The sequence below is a fragment of the Nipponia nippon genome, unplaced genomic scaffold (genome assembly GCF_047370975.1).
Source record: "Nipponia nippon isolate SJK-2023a ecotype South Korea unplaced genomic scaffold, ASM4737097v1 scaffold_5, whole genome shotgun sequence".
Classification (NCBI taxonomy): Eukaryota; Metazoa; Chordata; class Aves; order Pelecaniformes; family Threskiornithidae; genus Nipponia; species Nipponia nippon.
The window spans coordinates 12,306,458-12,328,842 of NW_028262369.1; the positions used below are offsets into that span (position 1 = coordinate 12,306,458).

The following is a 22,385-nucleotide window of genomic DNA, read 5'->3' on the forward strand; positions in this document are numbered from 1 at the left end:
CCCAGGAGCCTGTGTCAGGGCTGGGCTGTGAATGCAGCCCTTGTGCCCGCAGCCCCGCTCCCCTGGGGCTGAGTCAGCTCCTACCCTTTCTCTGTAGTCATTTCTGGGAGGTCTTTTGGGCTCCCTGCAGAAAGGAGGTAAGCAGGACACAGTGTAGGAAGACATTGTCTCACACTGTAAGAATTACCAAAAGCAAGAGGCAGAGAGATGTCACTCTGACATTAAAAATGTCTTTATGATTCCCAAAGAGAAGGGAGCAAGGAAGCAATCAGCCTACCTCTCCACGCACCCCCAGCCTGCCTGCCCAGGGGGAGAAAAGGTTACTTATTACCTGTGGGGTGAAGCAGTCCGTGAAAGAGGCAAAGCTGGGCAAAGATAACAGCATCTTAGATGGCCTGAAAAAACATTTTCACCTAAGAGATTTAAGTTAAAAATTAAAATGAAAATTAACCTTTCTCTAGGAGTAAATGATCTCTCTGAAAAAAATCAAACCTCCCCAGTCAGGGCAGGGTCATGTCACAAGTCACAGGAGAAATTACGGGAAGGAAAGCACAGAAAGAAAAGCCCTTACACAGAGTGCCCTGGGACCGAACCACCCATGGATTTGTAGTTGGGAAAGGAAGTCGTTCCTTGGGCCGTGTATAATTATTTGGAGGTCAAGCCCCTCCACATCAGCCACTCTTGGGCAGAGAGGACTAAAAAGCAGAAACGGAGGTCTCCTTCTTTGCATCTACCCTTGGAGTCAGCAATGGGCAGGTGGGGTTAAAATTCAGACTGTGATAATCACTATTTCTGGATGTGTCCTACTGTAACTTTGCACAGCAAAGTGCCTCAGGAATACCATGCTGCTCGAGTCCCACTCCTGCAGGAATCAGAAGCCGAGAGAGCCTTCAAAATCTTGCGCTGTGGTATTCAGGACTACATTTACGAGGCGGATAAATCTGTCTCTCAGAGCATCATCTGGCAATTTTGAGAAGCATCGTGTTATTCACCAGCACATACAGCAGTTGCACACAGAGGGCGTTGGGATGTGCTCTCCAGCCCTGCAGCAAAGTCCCTGTCACACGCAACTGTGTCCCCAGCCTCTCCCGTAGGTGGGCAGCACTAATGAATTAACGTCCCTTCTGGGCATCTGGTGCTTTGTGCAACAAACAGGAAAGAATTAAATTTCTGCTTTAGAGAAAAGGCCTCAGTCCCAAAGCAGGTTGCCCAATTCCTTTATTCTAGTATATTTTTCAAGGTGATTACAATGAAGTAACCTTGCAGCAGAGGCGAATGCTCTGTCCCCTCCTCTAGCACACTTGGCAGCTCCAGTCTGAAGCTGTTTTACCTGATGAGCACTGGGCCGAGACATTTAGTCTCTCCAGGGGCCAGCCTGGCAGAAACTCTGCTCTCAGACCTTTTACTTTTTTCTGAGGCTTCAAGGTTTGCTCTTCATTCTCACACGGGGCTCCTCCTTCCCCAGCACCACTGGAAAACCCAGCTGCAGCAAAGGATGATTTGCCATGTTTTTTAAGTTCTCCTTCCCTGGCATTCTCATCCCATCTGGCCGGTCTCTGATCCTTGAAGCTTCAATCCCGGGTTTTAGCTGGTGCTTAATTATGCATAAATGGGACATGTTTAAGATAAACACTTTTTCGCTCCTCTCTTTCAGCATGAAGTTTTCATGCATTTCTCCCCCTCCCTTTTCTCTCTGCAAAAAACTGCTTGCTGCCTGGGTCTGCTCCCTGATGGCACCCACGGGCAGCCCTGCCCTGCCTGCACTGCATTTGCCTGCACAGGTAGCTCTGCACATCCGAGCCTGTGCCTGGGTGGCAAAGCCACGCTGCCCTCCCCGGCGCTGCGGGAACAGCCACCTCTGCTGCCCACATCGTCCTGTGCCATCCCGGGACGCATCTTCACACCACCGCTTTCCTCCTGGCATTGACAGAGCCTGAGACCGGCAGCTCTTCCAAAGCAAACACGGAATCACGGGCAGGCAAAGCCTCCCACCTCCACAGTCCCACAGTGCTACACACCAAACAATAGCCAGCCTTGCCAAGACAAATAGGTCAGGCCTCCAGGTTGGGATTTCAGGTTGCAACTGTGAAAACACCATTCCCCCTCTCTCTTTCCTGCCCTGCCCACGAGTGGGCTTTTCCTCCCCATCTCCACGCAGCCCCCCTCAAGCAAGCACGAGAAGACCAGGGGGCTGGGCCCTGGGGTGCCGGTGGGATCAGCGGGAGGCAGCAGGACCCGCGCAGAGAGCAGATCAGCCGGGAAGGAGCCAGCAGCCCTCCGGCGTGGGTGGCCTCGGCAGCACTTTCTGTGCTCCACGGCCACAGCTTGCAGGCGGCCACAGGAAAAAACTAAGCCCTTCTCCATTTATTTTTCTTGCGAGCTCTGTTTTAAATGTTACCCTGAATGGCCCTTTGAAGCAGCACGAGCTGCCTCAGACCTTTCTCTTCAGCTAATTAACACGTGCCGACAACCGTGACAGCCAGGCGCAGCAAAGCCGGGACAGCCCCGAGCAAGCTGTGGCCCAAACCCCTCTGCGCCGTGCACAGCCAAAACGCTGTTGACCCTGAAACCAGCAAGTGCCTTTAAGTCATTAATCCACGCACAAGCGTTGTCTTCTAGGTTGGAGCTGCCTACCATGAACTTGTGTCTTCTAACAGAGCTCGGGAGCACCAGCTCTTACTGGGTTTGGAGCGGTTTGGGGTTTTCTGTTCAGAGCTGCAGGCCAGGCATTTGTCAGAGGAAGGCTAAAGTGCTTAAATGGTGTTAAGTGGAATACAAGCTTCTCCAGTCCTGTGTAGGTTGTCTGTTAAAAAGCCCCATCATATTTCTGCTGCACTCTCGGTTCCCGGGGTCCATCACTCATTTCAGGGATGTTAGCTGTTCTCCAGCGGCAGCACTTTACCCGTCACTTGAATGTGAAGTGCACTCCAGCAAAAGAATTGCCATTATCCCTGGTCTATAGAAGGAAAATCCAAATGGGAAAGGGAGAGAATTAGTTCAAAGGCCACATGAGACAGTGATAGAAACAAAAGCAGAATCGCAGTCACTAACCGGTGTACCCAAAAGGGTGACACAGTAAAGGTGCCCCCAGCAGATAACGAAGTAACTCAATCTATCACAATTAGGATATTTTATCACCCATGAAGCACTTGAAACATGATTTGCAGTTGTAAAATCCAGCCTGCGGTTTTCAACCTGTAGTCCCAGAAGTGGCAATACTTGAGAAATGAGCCCATCTCCATTTGGTCGAGAGCTGTTTTAAAGGAACCCAGACCTCCCATGGAAGCATTTTAGGGATTTGCAAATTGTGGGGTTCAGAAATGCTAATGTATCGCTGCACTGCACCACCAGCCAAAGGGGCACCGCGCTGCTTTGGAGGTTACAGATTAATATTTAATCCAATCAGTAATTTTAAGTTAAAATGTAGCAGCATTATCTGACCAGGTTAACCGTGTGGACGGTTATCAACCTGCAGTAAGGGAATGAGGCACTTAACCATTTTGAAGGAGGATTACAGCGCTAGCCAGCTTCATTTCCCTCTTGCTAGCGATTCTTCAGGAGCCAGGCAATAAATCCTTACAGGTTTGCTCCATAAACCGTTAGCCAGTAAAAGCCTAATTAGGTCAGAGACACAGGTCTTGAACCAGTAAAAAAATTCAACATTGGTGGCTACAATGTTATTAACCTCACAAAATGTGGCCGTATTTCAGAAGCTGCTGGCTGAGCACTGAAAATTGCATCACGTTCAGGCTTCATCAGTGAAACTTTTGCTCTCCTAAGCCAGTAAAAAAGGGAAAAGGCAACAGTTTTGCTAATGAAAACTGCTTTTTTCTTGCTATCATATCAACTATGAGCAAGAAGACGACACAAAAGATATTTTCTGAACAGGCTTTTCCCAGCCATTAAAATAGTCTTAGAGCTCCAAAGCCTTAGTGAAACAGGAAAGGTGGGAAGTAAAGCCAGAAATAGTCAGTACACCTTATGCATTGCAACTTTATAGTTATGATAATGTAAATCTAGTTGTTGAAATAAGATCTTCTAAATCACTGTGAAGTACTCGTAAGTATTCTCCTTTTTATAAAGAAGAGCCCACTGTAATCTCAAAAAATATTGCAAGAAGAAATTGCTAGGTCTTTATCTCAGCTGTTGACTAACACCACAACCAAAGCTGAGCACATCTGTGCAGGTTAGCTGGGCTGTTATCCCAGACCAGTGAACCATGAGGTGTCAATCCCACATCCCCCCATGTCCCCACTCTCTGGGCAGGTGAGTGGCCTGCAGGAAGCACCACTTGGTCCCAGAACTTGTTAGATCAAGGAGCTTCAGATTCAAGTTCCCTCCAGAGAACAGGGGATGTCCTCAAGCTTGCCACCATGGTTTAAATTTCGCCTCATCTCATTTACTTTGTGCTTCTGCCGAGTGGAAAGGGGTTCAGAAGGAGCTGAGCTCTGGGGTGAGATGTCTTAGGGAAGATGCATCAACTTCACCAAGGCCAACTCTTGTCCCTCTGACATCAGCTGAGTTTTAGCATTAGTTGATATTACAGCTTGCCATTAACAACAGCAGGAATTCGGGATGCACTGCAGGGGGGCTCAATCTCCTCCACAGGCTCCAGCAACACTCGCTTTCTGTTTCAGATGTCCCGATGACGATGTGTCCGTGATCCCTCTGTTCCATGTTCACAGTTTTGCTGGACACAATGGCGAGTCATGCACTACTGTCACCAGCTCCATGGGGGATTTCCGAACAAGTGCAGCTACATCTCACACCCTTCCCATACAAAGACATGTGCAAGAGTGACCCTGGCAGAATTTAGCCCTGATTTGCAGCATTATGGCCCTGTAATGAGTACAGGGAAGTGTCTTTAAAAGGAGACTGCTTTCAAATTGCTTCTTAAAAAAGCCTTTAACATGGACTCTCTTTGGCATGACTCAGGGATGCATTTCTAAATTCAGTTTCTCCCATGAAGTTTACTCTGTCTGTTTGGTTGGGTTGCATCCACATGATCAAAAAAATAAAAATAGCATCAAGCCTGTTTACAGCATAGAGGAACAATATGGGAACAGAAATAAAGCTGGGACAAACCCAAAGGAATGAGACCATTAATGGTATTGCCAGCATCTCTGGCTTGAAGAGCAAGAGGCCCTGCAGCTGTGCAGTACCTCAGTGAGACTCAGTTCACTACTCCCTTCTGGTTACGTATTGCAAACCTCAGTTGTGTTTGATTTACCCATCATCTGCAAACTTAATACCAAACAGTTAAAATGTCTCCATGTCCTTAAGCTGCCAGCTTCATATCTGCAGTACATTATAAGAGAGAATATTTTCTAGAATACAAAGGCTGAGGGACTGACTGTCACCACAGTATCACTTTTGGCTTCCTTAAATACAGTAATCAAAGTATTTTGAACAGTAGCCTACAGCTACTGAATACTTTTCTGTCTCAAAATAGACACAAGCCTCCTCCCACCTTCTGCCATGAGCTTTTTGGTCACTCTGAGGTTTTGGTGGTTCAGTCCAGCTTCCTTTGCTATACGCAGTGAGCGTAGCCCATCTGGTTGCTGAGTCTTTGATCCAAGTGCTACCAGCTTATTCTGTGAAGTAGAGACTCAAAAGGACACGAAATGTTAGCGGGGAAGGTTTCAAAAAGGAAATATTTTCTATATTTGCATTTACATTTTTAATATAGTCATGTTGTCTAGAGGCCAGATTTGGGGAATGGAAACCAGGAGCCTGGTTTCTATTTTCAGCACAGCCACTGATTGCTCTGTGTTGCTGGCAAATCTTTTAATCTCTTTCCCTCTGTTTTTCCCTTCTGTAATAAAGGAATGATCAGACCTCCCCAGCTATGCCTTGTGTGGCAGCATCCTCTGATGAAACACGGCAAGGACGGAGTATTAATAATCATCCCATATAGAAAAGCCAAGGGGTCACAGGTATTTAAGTACAGTTTAGCTATTCAGTGCTCCTTTATGCATGCACCATGCCTTGATGTTAATAGAAGTTATATATTAATATGGAATGGAAAAGTAGGCCCTTCAGGGCACAAAAATAACTATATCCAGAGCATCACTGAATAAATACAATATAAAGATGAAATCACTCCAAATACTGAACAAATTGAAAGGCAAGGAGATATTAAAGAGGAAAAACAAAGTCATCCAGCTCTCCTCCCAGCTGGCATCTAACCGCCCTCAGCACAAAAACATGCATGAAAAGGCCAGGCACCAAGAGGGGACCCAAGAAGTGGTCCCATAAAAGGTTAAGTGCTCCCAGCCCTCCGTTTCTTTACCCCTCTGGCATCTTTCTGAGGCGGTATCAAGGAGGTGGGTAAAGGACTGAGCTCCCTAATTGCGATATAGCAAAGCATGTGCTCAATCTCATGTGCAATCGACCCTATAAATTATCCCATCGGTCCATGCCTGCATCCTCCAGGTCTGCCACATTGCCACTTGTCCTTTCCTCCCACAAAACTACCCCGGGGCTCCTTCCACGCAGCCATCCTGCACCGCCAGGTACCAAACCCACTTTCTGAGCTGCTCTGCAAAGCCTTCTCCTTTCGGATCCCTACAAGTTCGTCACAGCTGGGCTACGGTTGCCTTGAATCTGCCAGATCTTCTCAGCCCCCTGCCTGCTTAATGGTACCTGCACCTCTGGCCAGATGTTACCCTCTCCTCACACCCACCGTCCCCATCACTTGTGTGAACGTTGTCTTGTATGAATGATCTCTGATGCTGCTGTCAGGACCAGGGGATGAGCAAAGCCCTGCTGTTCCTATCATCTAAGTCACCTTTGCTCATTTTATGTGCTTGAGCAGCTGCACAGGCAGATTTTGGGGAGGATTTGGGAGATCTTGGTGATGAGCAGTCTGCAGTAGATATCTCTCCACTGGACCATTGCAGCCACAGGAGTGTGTGTCTTTAAAACCTTGAACATCCTCATCTATTCCTTCAGTCCAGTTATTAAAATAATTTCCAAAAACATCAGTATTGCATGACGTTGTGGAACAGTCAAGCTGCTTATTCTTTGCACAGCCTCTTGGATCACGCTGAAACAACGTGCATATGCTTTTGGGGCAGAGACTAGTGTTTATTTTAAGAGGCGCTTTAGGACCAAGACAGTCACCACTAGCTCGTCACATTTACTATTCAGGATTATTGGACCACAAGTGACCTTTCAGATTCTTAAGACTTGGATTATGAAGGGCTTTATATACTAAGCCTAATGACTTGAATTATAGCTTTAGCATCCTGACAATCAGAACAGGACTATAAGCATTTTACTTTCTTCTATCCGCAAAACAGCTTGGGCTGGATTGTGAATCCATTTCAAGGGTATGTCAAGCTGGTGCCCATTATGATGATCTAGTTGAGTTGCAAGAAAGATAAGATGACCTAGGTAAAGGTCATGTCTGAAAGAAATGGCAGGATTTTCTAGATAAGCCAACTGAGACATCTGCCTTCCTTCCTCCGAGACAATTACTTTATCATTTCCAGATATTAAAAAATCACTCTGAAATGCTACAGCACATTTTAATCCACGAGGCTGCCGTAGCAGGACATGGTATTTTGTAATTTTCAAATCTCTGCAGCAAAAAGTTTCGTGGGACCGATAATTATCTTCCTGTAACTGGCTGAACTGGAAATACCTTTCAGCTCTCAAAAAAAAACCAAACCCAAGTATCAGCAACTTATATGGCACCTGATATCAAGGCACACATGCTGTAGTTGCCATTTTCAATCAGCATTTACACAGTTCCACGTTACAGTGAAATTAGCTTCCTGTTTAAACTGTCTGGAGCCTGTGTTCTCCATTACCTGCGTTCAGTTGCCCTTTGCCAGGACCGCCGCTGGAGTCCACAGAGCATCCTCCGACGCGTTCCTGCAGACAATTCAAAACACCAGTGGCTTGCAGCCATATAGCAGGTCGAAAGTTTAATTTGACTATTAAAGCAATTTTATGAGGTATACAAGACCCACAGCCATAGCAATGATGCAAATAAAGGTTGACCGATACATTCTACTGCTGAAACGCCATTCTATTAAGAAGGAAGGGGAACATCGGCACAAGCAGAGCAGAAAAGCATGCAGGACGTGCTGTTTGCAGAAGGACAGCATTTGTCACATTCCCTTCGTTCTTCTCTTGGAGTAGCAACCATCTGTAACACTCCTGTAGGGAACAGCATAAACCAAGACTCACCTGCCGTGCTTTCATCCTCTACTGGCACCCCCCCAGAAAAACCCAAACAAAATGAACTGAGACACTCTGTCTGCTCTGCATTTACAGGGTAATTCAACAAGAGTCAGTATTTTCTCATTAAACAACGTCAAATATGTACTCTTGATCTCTCTGTGGTCACTTTTTTTTCCCTCCCTTTGTCCAAAGACAGCTGAAATAATAAAAAAAGGATTTCGAAAACAAAGGGGGAACCCCTGGGTTTTTTTTAGAGAGCCAATGAATATTTTGTAGGACTGAACCAACCTCTGGAAGTAATTGTCAAGCTTGCTGTAGTTTTCCTTCCACATACTGTGTTCTACAGTTGGCAGTCTTGGCTGTTCAAAAGAAAACTAATACAATATCATAAAGTGCAGAGAGCTATTTCATGCCATATTGCTGCACAGGTGATCATTTTTGAATGAGTTTTATTTAAATATCACAGACTCAGAATCCAGATAGCTGTACCTGGCCTGTTTTGAAATAAAAGTTAACTTCTGCATTTCTTAACTTTGATGAGCTGTTTTCCTCCTCCTCTTCTTTGCTAATTCACTCAGCTGAACTTTTCCACGTATAAGTTAGTGCGAGTTATAATCTGCTCAGGAGCTCGTACAGGAAGGAAAGAAGGATGCTGGTGCAATATCCATAATGCAACCGTCTGCTCACTGCAGATTTTCCATCTCTGAGGAATTTCCATCACTGGTAATTAAAATTATCTAAAGGTTTTTCTTCTTTTTGACAATAGGCTGAGTTCTGGCTGAGGTGTGTGCCCTATACAAACTGTATGAGGAGATCATAATTTCAAAGAGCAGCATTTCACTGTGACTGTACCTTCACCCTGTTTATCCTTCAAACCGCTGTAGCCGATTGTACAAGGGGTGGAGCAGTCTCATCAGCAACTCAGTAATTTGGCCAGTAAGTGTTCATTTATATGAAGGGACAGCCTAGAGAACGGTCCTCCTGAAGGTGGTACTGCCTGGAAACCCGAATCAAGGAGCAAGGGGAAGTAAATGCATGGACTGAATGCTGGAAAGACCGACACATATTTCTCTACCCAAACAAAAGGCAGATGCTCACAAGCGTTATCAGAGCACTGATAACCTTTTGTTTGAAGGTTTCTTTTTAGTCATCTATGGCAGTTTTAAAAGTGCTTAAATAATCTCTGCCATCTCCCCCATTTCCTACGAGTCACACACAATCTGGGATGAGGCTCAGACTGGCATCATCTCTTCCAAGTAAAAGCACACTACACATCCAGATGTAAGGTCTGAATTTGCTTGATGGGACATCTCCCCAGGGAAGAGCTGATGGAGATTGAAATCCAGAGCCATCCTGGGAAAGAACCTGGGGTGAATTTTAAGGATAATTCAGTTCTTACAGACCATGATATATTGAGACCTTTAAACCCCAGTGACTTCTGCTATCCTAGCTGAAGTGACAAGCACCAGAGAGCACTTTCCCACAAAAAGATGGATAGTGGAAGCAGATCGCTGGGTGGACAGAGATGGTGTAGGTAGAGCTGAGGGCCTAGAAGGGAAGCATGAGGACCACCTGCTGATGAATGCTCCTGCTTACAACAGGCACTGGAAGCTTCCAAAAAATTTTGGTAAGGGTTACCAAGTAACAGATGTACTGACCTGAAAGGCATCATAGCCGACCAAGAGATGATGGGTACAGGCAGAGCTGTGCAGCTGAACTGGAAATAAGTGTTGCCTTCTGCAGTCCTCAAAGCTGCCACTGAAAAGGGAGAATTTGGCTTGGACACAGGCTGCAGATTCATCACAGACAGCATCTCACATTGAGCGTGAACAGAAGGAGGAGAAGGCGATTTGTAGGACTCAAAGGAAAACCTGAGCATTAGTATAATTTCTGATTAATTCTTTAACTGAAACCAAAGCAGGTGTTTCTGTCGTGGGACTGGAAGTGACCTGCACGCAGACGAGGTGGGGTGAAAACTGTACTTCTGGAGCGAATTTCAATTTCATCTGCAGTAACTTCAACAGCTTCTCCGTTATCCATTTTATTGCAATAAGCAGCAGATCGTGGCCAATGCACTGCAGCCATCCAGAGGGTTTGTAGGCTAGTTTGAATACAGAACTCTGTATTTGTGTTACAGTAACATGATCATCACAAGAAGGAACTAGAAGTCCTTCCCGAGGCTGTCACCAGTGCGGTGAACTGGTTTGACACTCAGACACTGGAATTTCACCCAGATTTCGCCTGTTTAACACTAGCAGCTTGTACGCAGGGCCCTCCTTACAATCAGCCCTGGTATTTTCAGCTCTTTTGGCCCCAAGCAGTAACCGCAAATAAGAGTTCAGAGAAGCTCCATGTTTAATCTTTCCGGTGTATCATAGTGCCCCATTAAACAAGAACAAAAGATTTCCTTATGTAATAGGGATACTATTTGTTATTTTTAACCTTATGGCAGCCAGGATACGTGCCAGGTGGCACTTTGCCTTAACCAAGCAACTTCAGGAGGTTACATTCCCGCCTGTCATCCTTGCCCTCTGGCATGTTTGATGCCCATACATGGTTTCTTGGCTGTCTGTCGTCGCGTCTATCTGCTAGCATGTATTTGTGACAGCTCACAGAAATATCGGTCTTATTTAACAAGGTAAATCAGGGTGCTGGGCAGTCATTTCCAGGATCCTGCAAGAGCTTCTCCTTCTAATAAAGGGTACTCTCTTTGTGGAATCCATAAAGTCTATTTATATGCGTCTATGCTACCAGAGAAACACTATGGCTGTAGCTTAAGCTTTCAATATGCCAAAATAGCTTTAAAAAAGTTTGTTTAGTCAAATTAAGCCCACAGAAAGTAGACAAATAAAATGGTTGTGACTCTCAGCAGCCCGAGACTGAAAACGGGCAGCAAGGCCAAGGAAGGCATTAAGCTGTGTGCTGAGCATCCCGAGCAGCTGAGATCCTGCAGCTTCACGTCTCAAAGCGCTCCACAGATGAACGCTGCTGCTCACTTGGCAAATTCCATAAGCAGCATCACTGTACCACATTCGGGCAATTTCATGGAGCTTAAGAAAGCCTGGTGGATACAAAGGATGGTGCCAAAGCCTGTTGTACCTCTAGACCAGTCCAAGGAAACACAGTGTCAACATCCTCCTTTGGGTCCAAAGGAGCTCAACAGCAAATGATGATTTTCACAGTGCCGTAGCTAGGTCTAGCTACTTATAAGCAAATGAGAGTGACAGATCCTGTGTCCCAGGGCTTTATAAAATACACGTAGGACCATGAGGAGAACAGATTTAAGTTGTCACAGCAAAATGCTACATGATATTTCAATTAGCAGCAAACCTTCTTTAAAAAATCTGAATAACTAAAGCTAATAGGAAATGCAATTCCACCTTCCTATGAATAGAAGGGTATCTGGTAATCTTTAACTATGTGCTCACATAATTTAGGGGGTTTTGCTTGTTTGCTTCTAACACAATCCTCCTTCATTCAGTCTCCAGGCTGGAGGCGCAGAGAGGTAGAATTTGAATTCTTCTGGCCATTCATATACATGTGGCATTTCTTGGCCTTTAAGTATTTGATTTTGAAACCTATTCAACTTTTTGACGTAGGTGTTTTCGTGGGTTTTGTTGGGGAATGCCAAAAATTTTCTGCAGGGCGGGGGGAGGAATCAATAGGAGCAACTGTATGACTGTTCTGTTTTTAACCGAAGGTCTCTCCCTCTGTGTCGGTAACACCAGCCAAACTTTCTTAGTAGCACAAGCTTCTTATTCAGCTTTGTTTTGACAAAGAAAGATAAACCACTGTTTTGCTTTGCCCTTCCCCCACCATCTACTCATTAGTTTTATTTAGTTTGGTATTCCCTGCTCCTTGTAGGGAAAAAAACATATTTTAAAAAAATTATTATTTTTTTACCATATTAAGTTGTTGACTATGAATTCTTATGAAGAATTTGAAATAGAATGTAATTATAAATCACTGCTAAAATGAGCTTGTCCTGCAAAGGCAAGGACATTTAGTTGTGTCCTTTTATGACTGGAATTACTGTAAACAACTAATATTCCTATTTGCAGGGACAGAAATAACCAGCTCATTCAGCTGTACAGAAAGGAAGACATAAAAGGAAACCAAAGACTAAACCAGAATAAGCCACTGGAAAATTTTATGTCAACAAAATTGGATTTAAATTAAGTAACATCAATTTAGTATTTTGACTGTAAATGAATCAGAACGTTAAAACATGTTTTAAAGGGAACATTTGTGATGAAACATCTATGACTAGTTCCTATACTAAATGAATAGGAAAGTTCCCACTTATTTCTTCTGTGCAGGACCATATCCACAGAGCAAAGTTCTTTCTCTAGCTTTAGTACTACTTCATAGACCTAAATTTTGAAAATGAGAATAGCAGCAGAACTTCAAGGAAAACACTGAATAAATGACTTATCAGTTATACACAACTGATGCCATAGAGGTTGCATCATACTACAAATGCATGAAGGAGTGAAATTAAAATTACACAGACGATTTCCATTCTTATGTTTTCTAATTTTCTGAGTGCTTGACTTTGCAACTTAAATCTCTTTTATGATTGTTTTTTCTGACACTGATTTGCAGAAATGTGAGTAGATTTTAACGTTCATTACTCAGTGGCAAAAAAAACCCAACAAACCCACAAACAGAAAAACTGAGCTCAAACCAAAGAAGTGCATTTCTAAGCTATTTGAAATGATGGGAGATGAGTCAAGAGTCACCTTGCTTTAAAATCAACAGAAACACAGCAGAGCTATTCTCCAGTGAGAGGAAACAAGGAAATAAACTACACATTCAACAGCTACGATACACCCTTTCCAAATAAGAACAGAGAATTAATTTACCCAGCAATTTTACAATGCTGATAACAAATTAAAATTGTGGGCAGACAGCAGAGAACCAAGAAGATATACAATCCATAGCAAGGATCAGCCAAATTAAAGGGAACTTTTTACATTGTCAAATTTTGAGTAATTAGTACTTCCATTAGAGGCACAGTTCCAGCTTTAAGCAATTCTAAGTAATTAATGTTCCTTTATTTTGCCTAGAAGTCCTGACTTCAGCATTCTCTTAGGATACAAATTCTTCTAGCCAGAGCTACGCAATACAGATTAACTCAACTAGAAGACAATTAGAGTAGGCAGATGAAGATGTAATTTGTCAGTCTGTACACGCTGTTACTTCTAGCCTTGGATGCAATTTTTATTAACACAGCAGTCCGATTTAAACAGAGGCAGAGACACGATTTTGTCCTATCTGTATCCATACCATTGCCTAAGCTACAAGCAATGTTGAGATTTGAAAATTCTATGTGACCAAATGACAAAACAAAGTGAATGAAGTGCCAGATTATATCTCCTGTACAGCTTTGACCAGCTACAGGAATTCAATAACTGATTATACACTTAATAATTTAAAATACATCATTCAAAATACATGATGGAGAAAATCTTGCTATACTTATTCATCATGCAATGTAAATCCCTAAATTAAAACACCAAGCTGAGCAGGAAGCAGAAGCTGGCCTGGTGGCTAGCATATGGAAAAAATGGAATTTGATTGCCAGAGGTGTTATTGCATTTGCACGCTGTGTTGGGTAAGTTGTCTGGGTCCTCATAATCTTGTCTTTAAAACGGGCCTAGCGATACATATCTCCCAAAAATGTGTTTGCTTTTGCATTTCCTGGGTGTTTTGAAGATTAGTTGTTTGCCAACCAGTTGAAGATTCTTTAAGAAAAGGGGCAAAGTAAAAAAGCAAAATGCAATTAAGTACAAATTTCCTATTTGTACTACAACATCAAGTATAAGACAACCCTTTCATACTGAGCTTTGAAACCCAAGACATATACAGTAACAATACAAAGCAGAAGTTTTACAAGCCTTTTACCCACTTTCCAGACACCACTGACCATTGAACAGCACCATACACCAAGAGACAGGTGGCAGAAAACATCATACTTCACTTTCTCTACCAAACCCAACCATAGCAACAATTACCTTAGTTTTTAGCTTCTGAATTTTCCATAACTGCAAGAAGTGGAGGCCAAAGACCATGTCCTTCACCCAGTAATTGGTAGCACTGAAGGGAAAGTTGGAACTGCAGCTGAGGAAGAGGAGTGCAGAGCAGGACCTCACTTGCAGAGGGCTATTACTGTACTGGTGAGAGGCTCTAGCTGTTCTTTTCCAAATGTTATTGTTCACATGGACTCCAGATTGGCAGGCCTTATGTGCTTTTAATATTAATTGATATAAAAAGAAATATGACATTCTTCATCTACAAAGCCTGTCTTCTCACAGAGTTGTCAACATCTGCATATGGCCAGAACCAAGGTCCAAGAAATACAAATCTTGCCAAATCTGTCAAAATCATCAAAGGTTCACATCTTTTTGCCTGGATCTTACCTTTGCAATCCTTTTTACAAGTCTCTTCCAAAATATGGTTGCAATGTGTTTGTGCTTTTAAGCTACAAGGTATATGAAGTACACAGTGAGGACCCACATTTTTGTGTGATAGAGTAATCAAAAGTGGTGATTTTCAAATATTTAAAGGAGAACACAAAATCTTCTCTGACACCTCAAATGCAACCATAAAGGTCACAAAAAGACACTGAAAATTTCATCCCTGAGAAATTGTTATTTTTCCCAATGGAAAGAAAAAAGTATCAACTTCTGCTTGGAGTCACAGTAGTTTTTCTCAGCTGCATATTCTCAGACATAAAATAGAAGATCCAAAGGTCTTTCACTAGTTCACTTAATGTCAGTATTACTTTTTATTACAGACTCTTTTCACCAACTTTTGCACTGGAAGTTCAGTTTTATATAGCTTTGGGCCTCAGAAAGGCTTCAACACTGCATGCATCTTCTGCAGCCCCCATCCAACTGTCACCCCATGGTATAGGACCAGCACCTGAGCTGCTGACGAACCATCGGCAGCTCAACAGAGAGCCTGCTGCTGTATTCTGCTCCCTGTTGTGTTAAACTCCATCACAGTTATTCTGTTAGAGCAGGGCATACTGGTCTCGAGTCTTTTTTGGCTGAAAACATCATCTTCAAGAAGTCAGAAAGCATAAGTTATTTGTTACTAGTAACATATTTCATACTTTTAAAGATTTTAGTAATCCATGACTGTGAAGGCTGTCAAATCCACTCAAATGCTTCTTATTGAAAAATTAGGCCTGCATATGCATAGATCCTCCCCTCCTTCACCCATCCAAATTAAAGCCGTAATTCTCAAAGACAGATACTCTTCTAAAACACCACACATTTCATATAGTTGTTATTAATAAAGCATGACCGATGTTCGCAGAAACATTAAAGAATCAGGTCAAGAACGCTATCTGAACACAAGTGTTATTATATAAGCCAATCATCCAACTTTTGAGTAATTAATGTCCTTGGTTTTTACTTGAAAGCCTCATTTTCAGCACATTCATAGGAGACAAATGTCCCATGTCAAAGCGAATGAACACAAATTAACTCTTTTGGATGCCAATTACAAGAGAAAGATGAAAATGCAGTATTGGCAGGCTAGATACAGCACTTCTCATCGTAGGGTTACTTTAGGTACCATCAGATGATTTCACTACATATGGTCAAAGGATTTGATTTGTTCCCATCTGTGCATTCTCTGAATATCTAAACAATTGCCATATAACATTTGAAAACCTTAAAACATAAAAGGAAAACTAACAAAGCTGATGGTATCTCCAGATCACCGCGTGAAGTACTAATAAGCAACTGTGTTATACAACCCATGTTCAACAGACTGAAAACGATCTCTCCCAAATCCAAATTACATACTTCTAAAGCTGAAAGTGATAGATTACAGCTGGCTAAGCAAGCACTGTACTGTATGCTCATTTTAAAAGTTGCCATTGTAAAAGAGCCTCCAGGCTTTTTGTTGGTTCCTTTGCTCTTCTTATTAAGAACTGCAAAGCTCTTCTTATTTAACAGTAATTACATGGGGAGGTAGAGAAAAACTAACAAGAAAGAGAGGTTTATTTTTCTAAAGATATGCAGTAAGATTACTTTCAATCAAAATAGCACATCTATGGAACAAATATGGTATTTTTATTTCATCATCTCAAAACATGATAAATATTTGCAATTGGAAACAATTATGAGTACAAAACCTGCAAATTTAATGTAAGGATTCTTATTAGAAAATATGTCTTTGCAACTAATTTGTAGTCTCTATATAACACATCCTATCCTTCTCTCCACCAGACAATCATTAAGACACAAAAATACCCTCAGGACAGCAGTTGCAGAACTTGTCGTATGCGCTCACACTTCTCCAGCAGGTTTGGGTCTTCTGCATCAGAACCATCAAATTCCTTCATAAAAGCTTCAGCTTTCTGCACAGTTATGTCTCGTGCACCACCTTGAAGCCCTTGCAGATAATCCAGTAGAATGGTGAAATACTTGTCTGGAACCTTTAAAGAAAAAAACAAGGAAGGAAAAAAAACCTGCTGTATTTTCTTCTCTCTCAATACTCATTCACAATTGTGTCAAACCATCACCTGAAAGATAATTAGGAGAACTGCACGGGCTTTTGTGTTTGCAAATGCCCACCTCTGAGTGTTTCTTGCCAAGCTTCAAGCTGCCAGGAGGGATGGACCGTGGTGAGAGGACCATCATGTGCTCAGATGGGCAAAGCATCTGAGAGGAAATTCTAAGCAGATGCGGAAATGCTGATCAGCAAACGCAAACACTCCCTGACAGTGAGCTCAAAGCTGTGAGGGTTGTTGGAAGAACAAAAACCACTAGCCAAATCCTACTTTTGGAAACATGTATGCAAACCTTACTAAATTCAGTGAGAATTGCATGCATGTCTGAGGAAAGAATTTTGCTGGAATTACCCTCGCCCCTACCCAAAACTATTTGTTTGCTGAGATGAGATACCACCCACTAGCAAGCACTTTGACAGAATGCTTATACAAAGGAATACAATTTAATTTGAAAAACAAATTGGATTCAGACATATGGAAATAATTTTTAAATCATGCTGACTAAAACTGATAGGCTCTACTAACATGTCTATCATTAAAAGCAGTTTAGTCATCTACAGTTGCATTACCCCCATTTCACTCCCTAACTAACTAGTCATAGGTTAAATTTTAGCTTATCTGGTATAATATACAATTTAAATTATCATTACGTTAAACAATCTTGGCAATAACCTAGCAAAGACTTTTGAATTATTTATTTAGTATTCCAAACCAATGTATTTTCAAAAGTCTTAGGTGAACAGACCTATGTTGAAGCATACCTTAACTTTATGTTGTGTATCTGTGGAACAGGTTTCAGCCAATAAAAAATATTTTTGCTGTGAATCAGGAGATGTTAAAATGACCTAATCCTGCAAATATTTTTCTCCATGTTTAACTTTACACGTATAACTTTAAAAGGCATAGTTGACATGATTCAAGTTAAACACATACGTAAGTATTTAAAGGATTGGAGACTAATTATTCGAGGGCTGTTTCAATTCTGCAAAGTATCAACATTTCAGAGAAGACAGAGCTTCAACAGATACTTAATTTACAACTTATTTCGCCATCGACATTTGGCAGCATAACTTTGATCACTAAAACTTCTATCACTCCAAAAGAAGAGGAAGAAAGAATATTCCAACACTGCCTTCATCAATCAGGGATATTACAAAGTAATAAATCAAAACTAAAGTCTGCATTCAGCCTCATAACTTACACGCTATGGAAAACCTTCTAATTCTTCACACAAACACTTGTGTTAAAGAAACAATACAGATACAAAAAAGTATTAATTTTACAGTGACTAACACTGAAATGGATGATATATGAAGTGTTGCTATAATATACAAATCAAACATATTTAAACATAATAATAAATGTCTGTATTTTTCAAACCTTTTTACTCACAGTAAACTGGTACTGATAACAGACAAAAACATTCAGACACAAACAATTTCAGCATGATAGTGCTCCTTTAATGCAGATGCTCAGTACTGGGTTTTTAAAGCTCAACAACATTTCTGTTTCAAACCTTAGCCAAATTATCGACATAATTTATACCTCTTGTTCTCAGACCTTGTGGTATAGTCATACCTCACTCTCTGGAATTACAGTTATTATTATATCATTTAAGCAAAGTGCTTGAAGGGGCAATTAAAAGCCTGCTCTAAACTTAAAAATACTAAGTGTGCAGACAGACACGTGGCTGCCTGAAGCCTAGAAAGCATTTAGCATTTGGCCCTAAAGAGAAGTGCTCGAGTGTGCAAAAAGTCTGATTTTTTTTTTTCTTTAACACAGCTATTAGGTTTATTTCAGCAAGAGCTTACAATACAGTACCATGTAGGCAAGATAATATATTTTTTCCTCCTAAGTTACACATACAATAGAGCCATAGCAATGACTGGACAAGAGAACATGGAAAGTGCCAGCAGAAAGTTAATGAAATCCAAATTTTAATTCTTAAAATACAGTAGTACAAGAGCTGAAATTTCAGAGGCTCTTGGCAAGGTTTTAGGGAAGGATCGTGTTCCTTCTTGTAAGATCAGCTTTTGGTCAGGCTTGAAATTGGATATCAAGATCTCCCACCACAGCTGTAGCAAGTGGAAGTGATGCTTATGGGATTTTATTATTATTCTTTTCTAAAACTGTTTTGACCTTTTTCTTGATTCTTATTCTCTTTCACACACCAACCTTGCCTGTGTTTTAACTAGCTAATATGCACTGGAGCTGACTAATATGGAAATATCCCAAAGTGAAATAATTACCGTCATCGGGAAAAGGGGAGAAACACTACAAAAATAGTAGCAGGAAAAGAACAGTTATCACTTTTAAATTATACTATGTAACTCAAGAGTTTCCAGACTTTTTATTGCAGATGCCCACAAATTTACAAAGCAAATACAGATATCTGCAGAGTGAACTTCAGCTTACTACTGCCAAGCTTGCTTTTCTTAGTTACCTTCTGAGGAAGCTTCAGAAACCTCTCCACAGGGCCTTGCAGTCCAGAAGCTGAAGACAGCTGATATAGTTACTTTCTAAAAATGCTTTGCCAGATTTCAAAGAGCAACAAATGATCTAGTGTTTATTTTATACTGGATCCTGAAGAAGTATATATACACCGTAGGTATACAGGCTTGGGTTGGAAGCTGTCAGCCAACCACCAGATGGATTTTAAAGAGACTTAAAAAAAACTCATGCTGTAAAAGACTTTAAAACATCTGCTTATTTCTTACAGAAAGAGGCCTATCAGTACAGGAAACTCAATTCACTCCTTTGCATGGCTGTTCAGTAGGCATCCAAGTGATACCATGAGATCAAAGATGTTGCTTAGGAAGGAAGGCAACTTATGTCTCCTTTTGTATTTTAGTCATGCTTGGATATCCAACGGATTTTATTCTGTAATGGACAGGAAGTTGAATTTGGGTATAAAAAAATATTCAGAAGAAGCTGGTCTGGCCTCCCTACAGTCCTGATGAAGAAAGAGACTTCATCACGTGTTTAATTATAAGCACTTGAGCAGTTCTACTAACTTTACCGAATCTGGATGTAGATGTTAATCATTACCTAAAGCTCATATTCAATGCATCTCTGATTATTAAACTACAAAATCTGTGAATTTAAATAAATCATAGCACTTTAATCAGATTAAAAAAAATAGAAAGGAAGTTTCATTTCAGTGTTGAGAAATAAGGAGTTAAGCTGTGTTTTGATACATAAAACAAATGTTACTTAGAGTTAATTATTTCCCAGTATATTTCAACACAAAACCCAAAGTAAACAGGTAAAAAAGTAAAAACATCATTTTGCTTGTAAAACAATTGCTAGGTAGCTTTAAAGAGCATACCTTGATTTTGAAAGGTTGATAAAGACTTTTAAAGGAGAAACTTAAAAATAGAAGACAGTGTAAACAACGTAGATACCTACAATCAAATTTGTATTCTGAAACTAATCTTTTTAAAGTATTACACTGTGTGCACATTTTTGCCTTTATGAAAATCTGCTTTTAATTATCTGGTTCTCTAAAAGTATTTTTAATCATAAAGGTAATACCCTATGTCAGGTGATTGGCTTCAGAGCTGCTGAGTAATTTGGGTCAGGAAGACTGGTATGCTTAAACGTTTAAGTGCACACAAAAAATCAGCAAAACCTAACTGAATGTGAACTAAATGAATCAATAAGTAAGGCACTGTGCAAGTGGCTAGATGTTTGTTCTACTGCACAACAAGATAAATGACCTGAAACCCCCATTCAATATCACGATGGTCAGATGCTTATTGGAAATTCATTCTATGTTGTTTTTTAAGTTATGAAATGAATGGATTTCAGTAATGATGCAAGCCTAGCTTCTGGTTATACTTTATGCTTTTTACAATCAACATCAGGTTTCACTTATATTTTAATGAGAAAGCTATTTTAACATCTTGGCAATATGGCTGTACATCTTATATGGAGCCAGAGATATCTGAAGCAATATGAGAATCGTGGTTTATGGTACTGGGTTCCACATTCAGAAATTCAAATTAAGGGTATGACTCAAATTCTCAGTAAGCTCCAGATTAATGTAAAACATGAACCTGCTCTAGTTATGCTTGACATATATCAAGTATAAAAATCTAGCATACACAGGAGAACGATCACCAACAAAATAAAAAGATTCATTACAAGCAATTAAAATGATTCAGCATTTTGGTTAAAAACAAAGTAATTGATTTATAAATTATTAAAAGATTATTGGAAAAGTGCATGTCTAGTACTAGCAACTTTTGGTTAATAAAGAATAGCTATAACTAATGTATAAAACTTTGTATCATATTTGTTCTGAGAAAAAGCAGCATTAATACAAACCTTCTCTTTATCATACATGTGCAAGAGAAGCCAGGTTTGTCTTGTCTTTTGAAACTTCCATTCTTCTGGGTTTTCAGACCAGCTGTAGTAAATTAAAAAAAAAAAAAAAATTGCTTAAATGAAATACTGTGTCATCAAAACATTCATTATTCATAAAATATTTCCTACAATGACTCCAAGTGACTTTGTATGCAGAGAGACTCATGCTACAACGGTCACCTCAGCAATGGCTGAAGCCCATCACAGATGACTGTTCTAGAACTGAGAAAATTAATTTTGCAGGGGCATATGTTTTAAGACTTGGATTTGTCTAAAGGTGTGACTTAAATATTGATGTTTACAGGATAGGAAAATGCTTTTTATGTCTCGCCCTCCCCAGGAATTCTGATTCCAATATTTAGTTCAAAACTTCAGACCGCTTTAATACTGTTAAAAGTGAGTGGGTAAAACAAATTATTAACATCTGCAAACGTTCTTTGACTGTTTAGCAAACACATTTTAAATAAACAAAATTTTAGCTAGGTTAAAACAGCACATTTACGTACATCTTGAACACGTTGTAAAGCTAGTATATTATATTTTAGATGAAGAAAGAGACATTTAAATGAGCAAATGAGCAAACTAGCAAATCTCACTATAAAACGAAGACTGCTTTTTAAAAGTATGTGCTTGAAAATTAGCATCTTAACATGTACAAAATCTGTCAGTACACTGAAATATCATTTAAAGATCCAGAAGAAAATATATGAGGAGAAAAACCAGAAAATTTTACACTTATCTGATTTTTCTCTAAAGAAAAACAAGTCTCCAGAGGGTAGCATGCAAGATGTCTTTAATGTTCCAGCTTGTTTTACACAGCAACAGAGAGCACAGAAATCAATAGAAAAGCCAGCTGGGTATGAGAATTAGTATTGTTTAAACACTGTCAAGTCTAATAAAGCAAAAGAGCCCTCATATTCGGTGAATGCTGCACCAGCAAATACATTGCTCAGTCAATTCAATGAAATAGAAAAAAACCAAGACCACAAATTTGCACAGAAGGGTTTCATGGAAGCTTCTGCAGAAAACCCAAAAGAAAAAAAATATTGTCTTGACTTTCAAATTCAGGATAAAGAAAAAGCAGGAACAACTCATTAGGGTTATCACTAGCTAAATTCAATAAAAATGTCTGTAACCAACATATACGGTAAAAATCAGACAAATAACAGTAAACTAGGAAGGACAGACAAAACACCAATAACCACAATATATCATGTTTTACATGCTCAAAATTAAATCCACAAATGAACTGATTTAGAGGTCTCTTTTGGGAAATTGTCACTAAACAGGCAAA

The 22,385-nt window shown here is 40.7% G+C and overlaps 1 protein-coding gene across 12 annotated transcripts in view; it reads right to left on the reverse strand.

Moving 5' to 3' along the window:
- Positions 1–7,845: 7,845 nt before the first annotated feature.
- Positions 7,846–22,385, reverse strand: part of CHLSN (cholesin) — a 141,378-nt gene continuing 126,838 nt past the window's right edge. For 9 of the 12 annotated variants that reach the window (XM_087730461.1, XM_087730462.1, XM_087730463.1 and 6 more), the window contains 2 exons: positions 21,053–21,134; positions 16,194–16,648 (listed from right to left, as the gene is read on the reverse strand). In XM_087730461.1, the coding sequence (XP_087586587.1) occupies positions 16,466–16,648; positions 21,053–21,134 (265 nt within the window). In that variant the 3' untranslated portion in view covers positions 16,194–16,465. Of the gene's footprint in view, positions 7,882–7,935; positions 8,170–9,851; positions 9,952–14,322; positions 14,571–16,193; positions 16,649–21,052; positions 21,135–22,385 lie in introns of those variants that run through there. The other 3 variants (XR_015698587.1, XR_015698588.1, XM_087730465.1) reach the window with 3 other exon arrangements.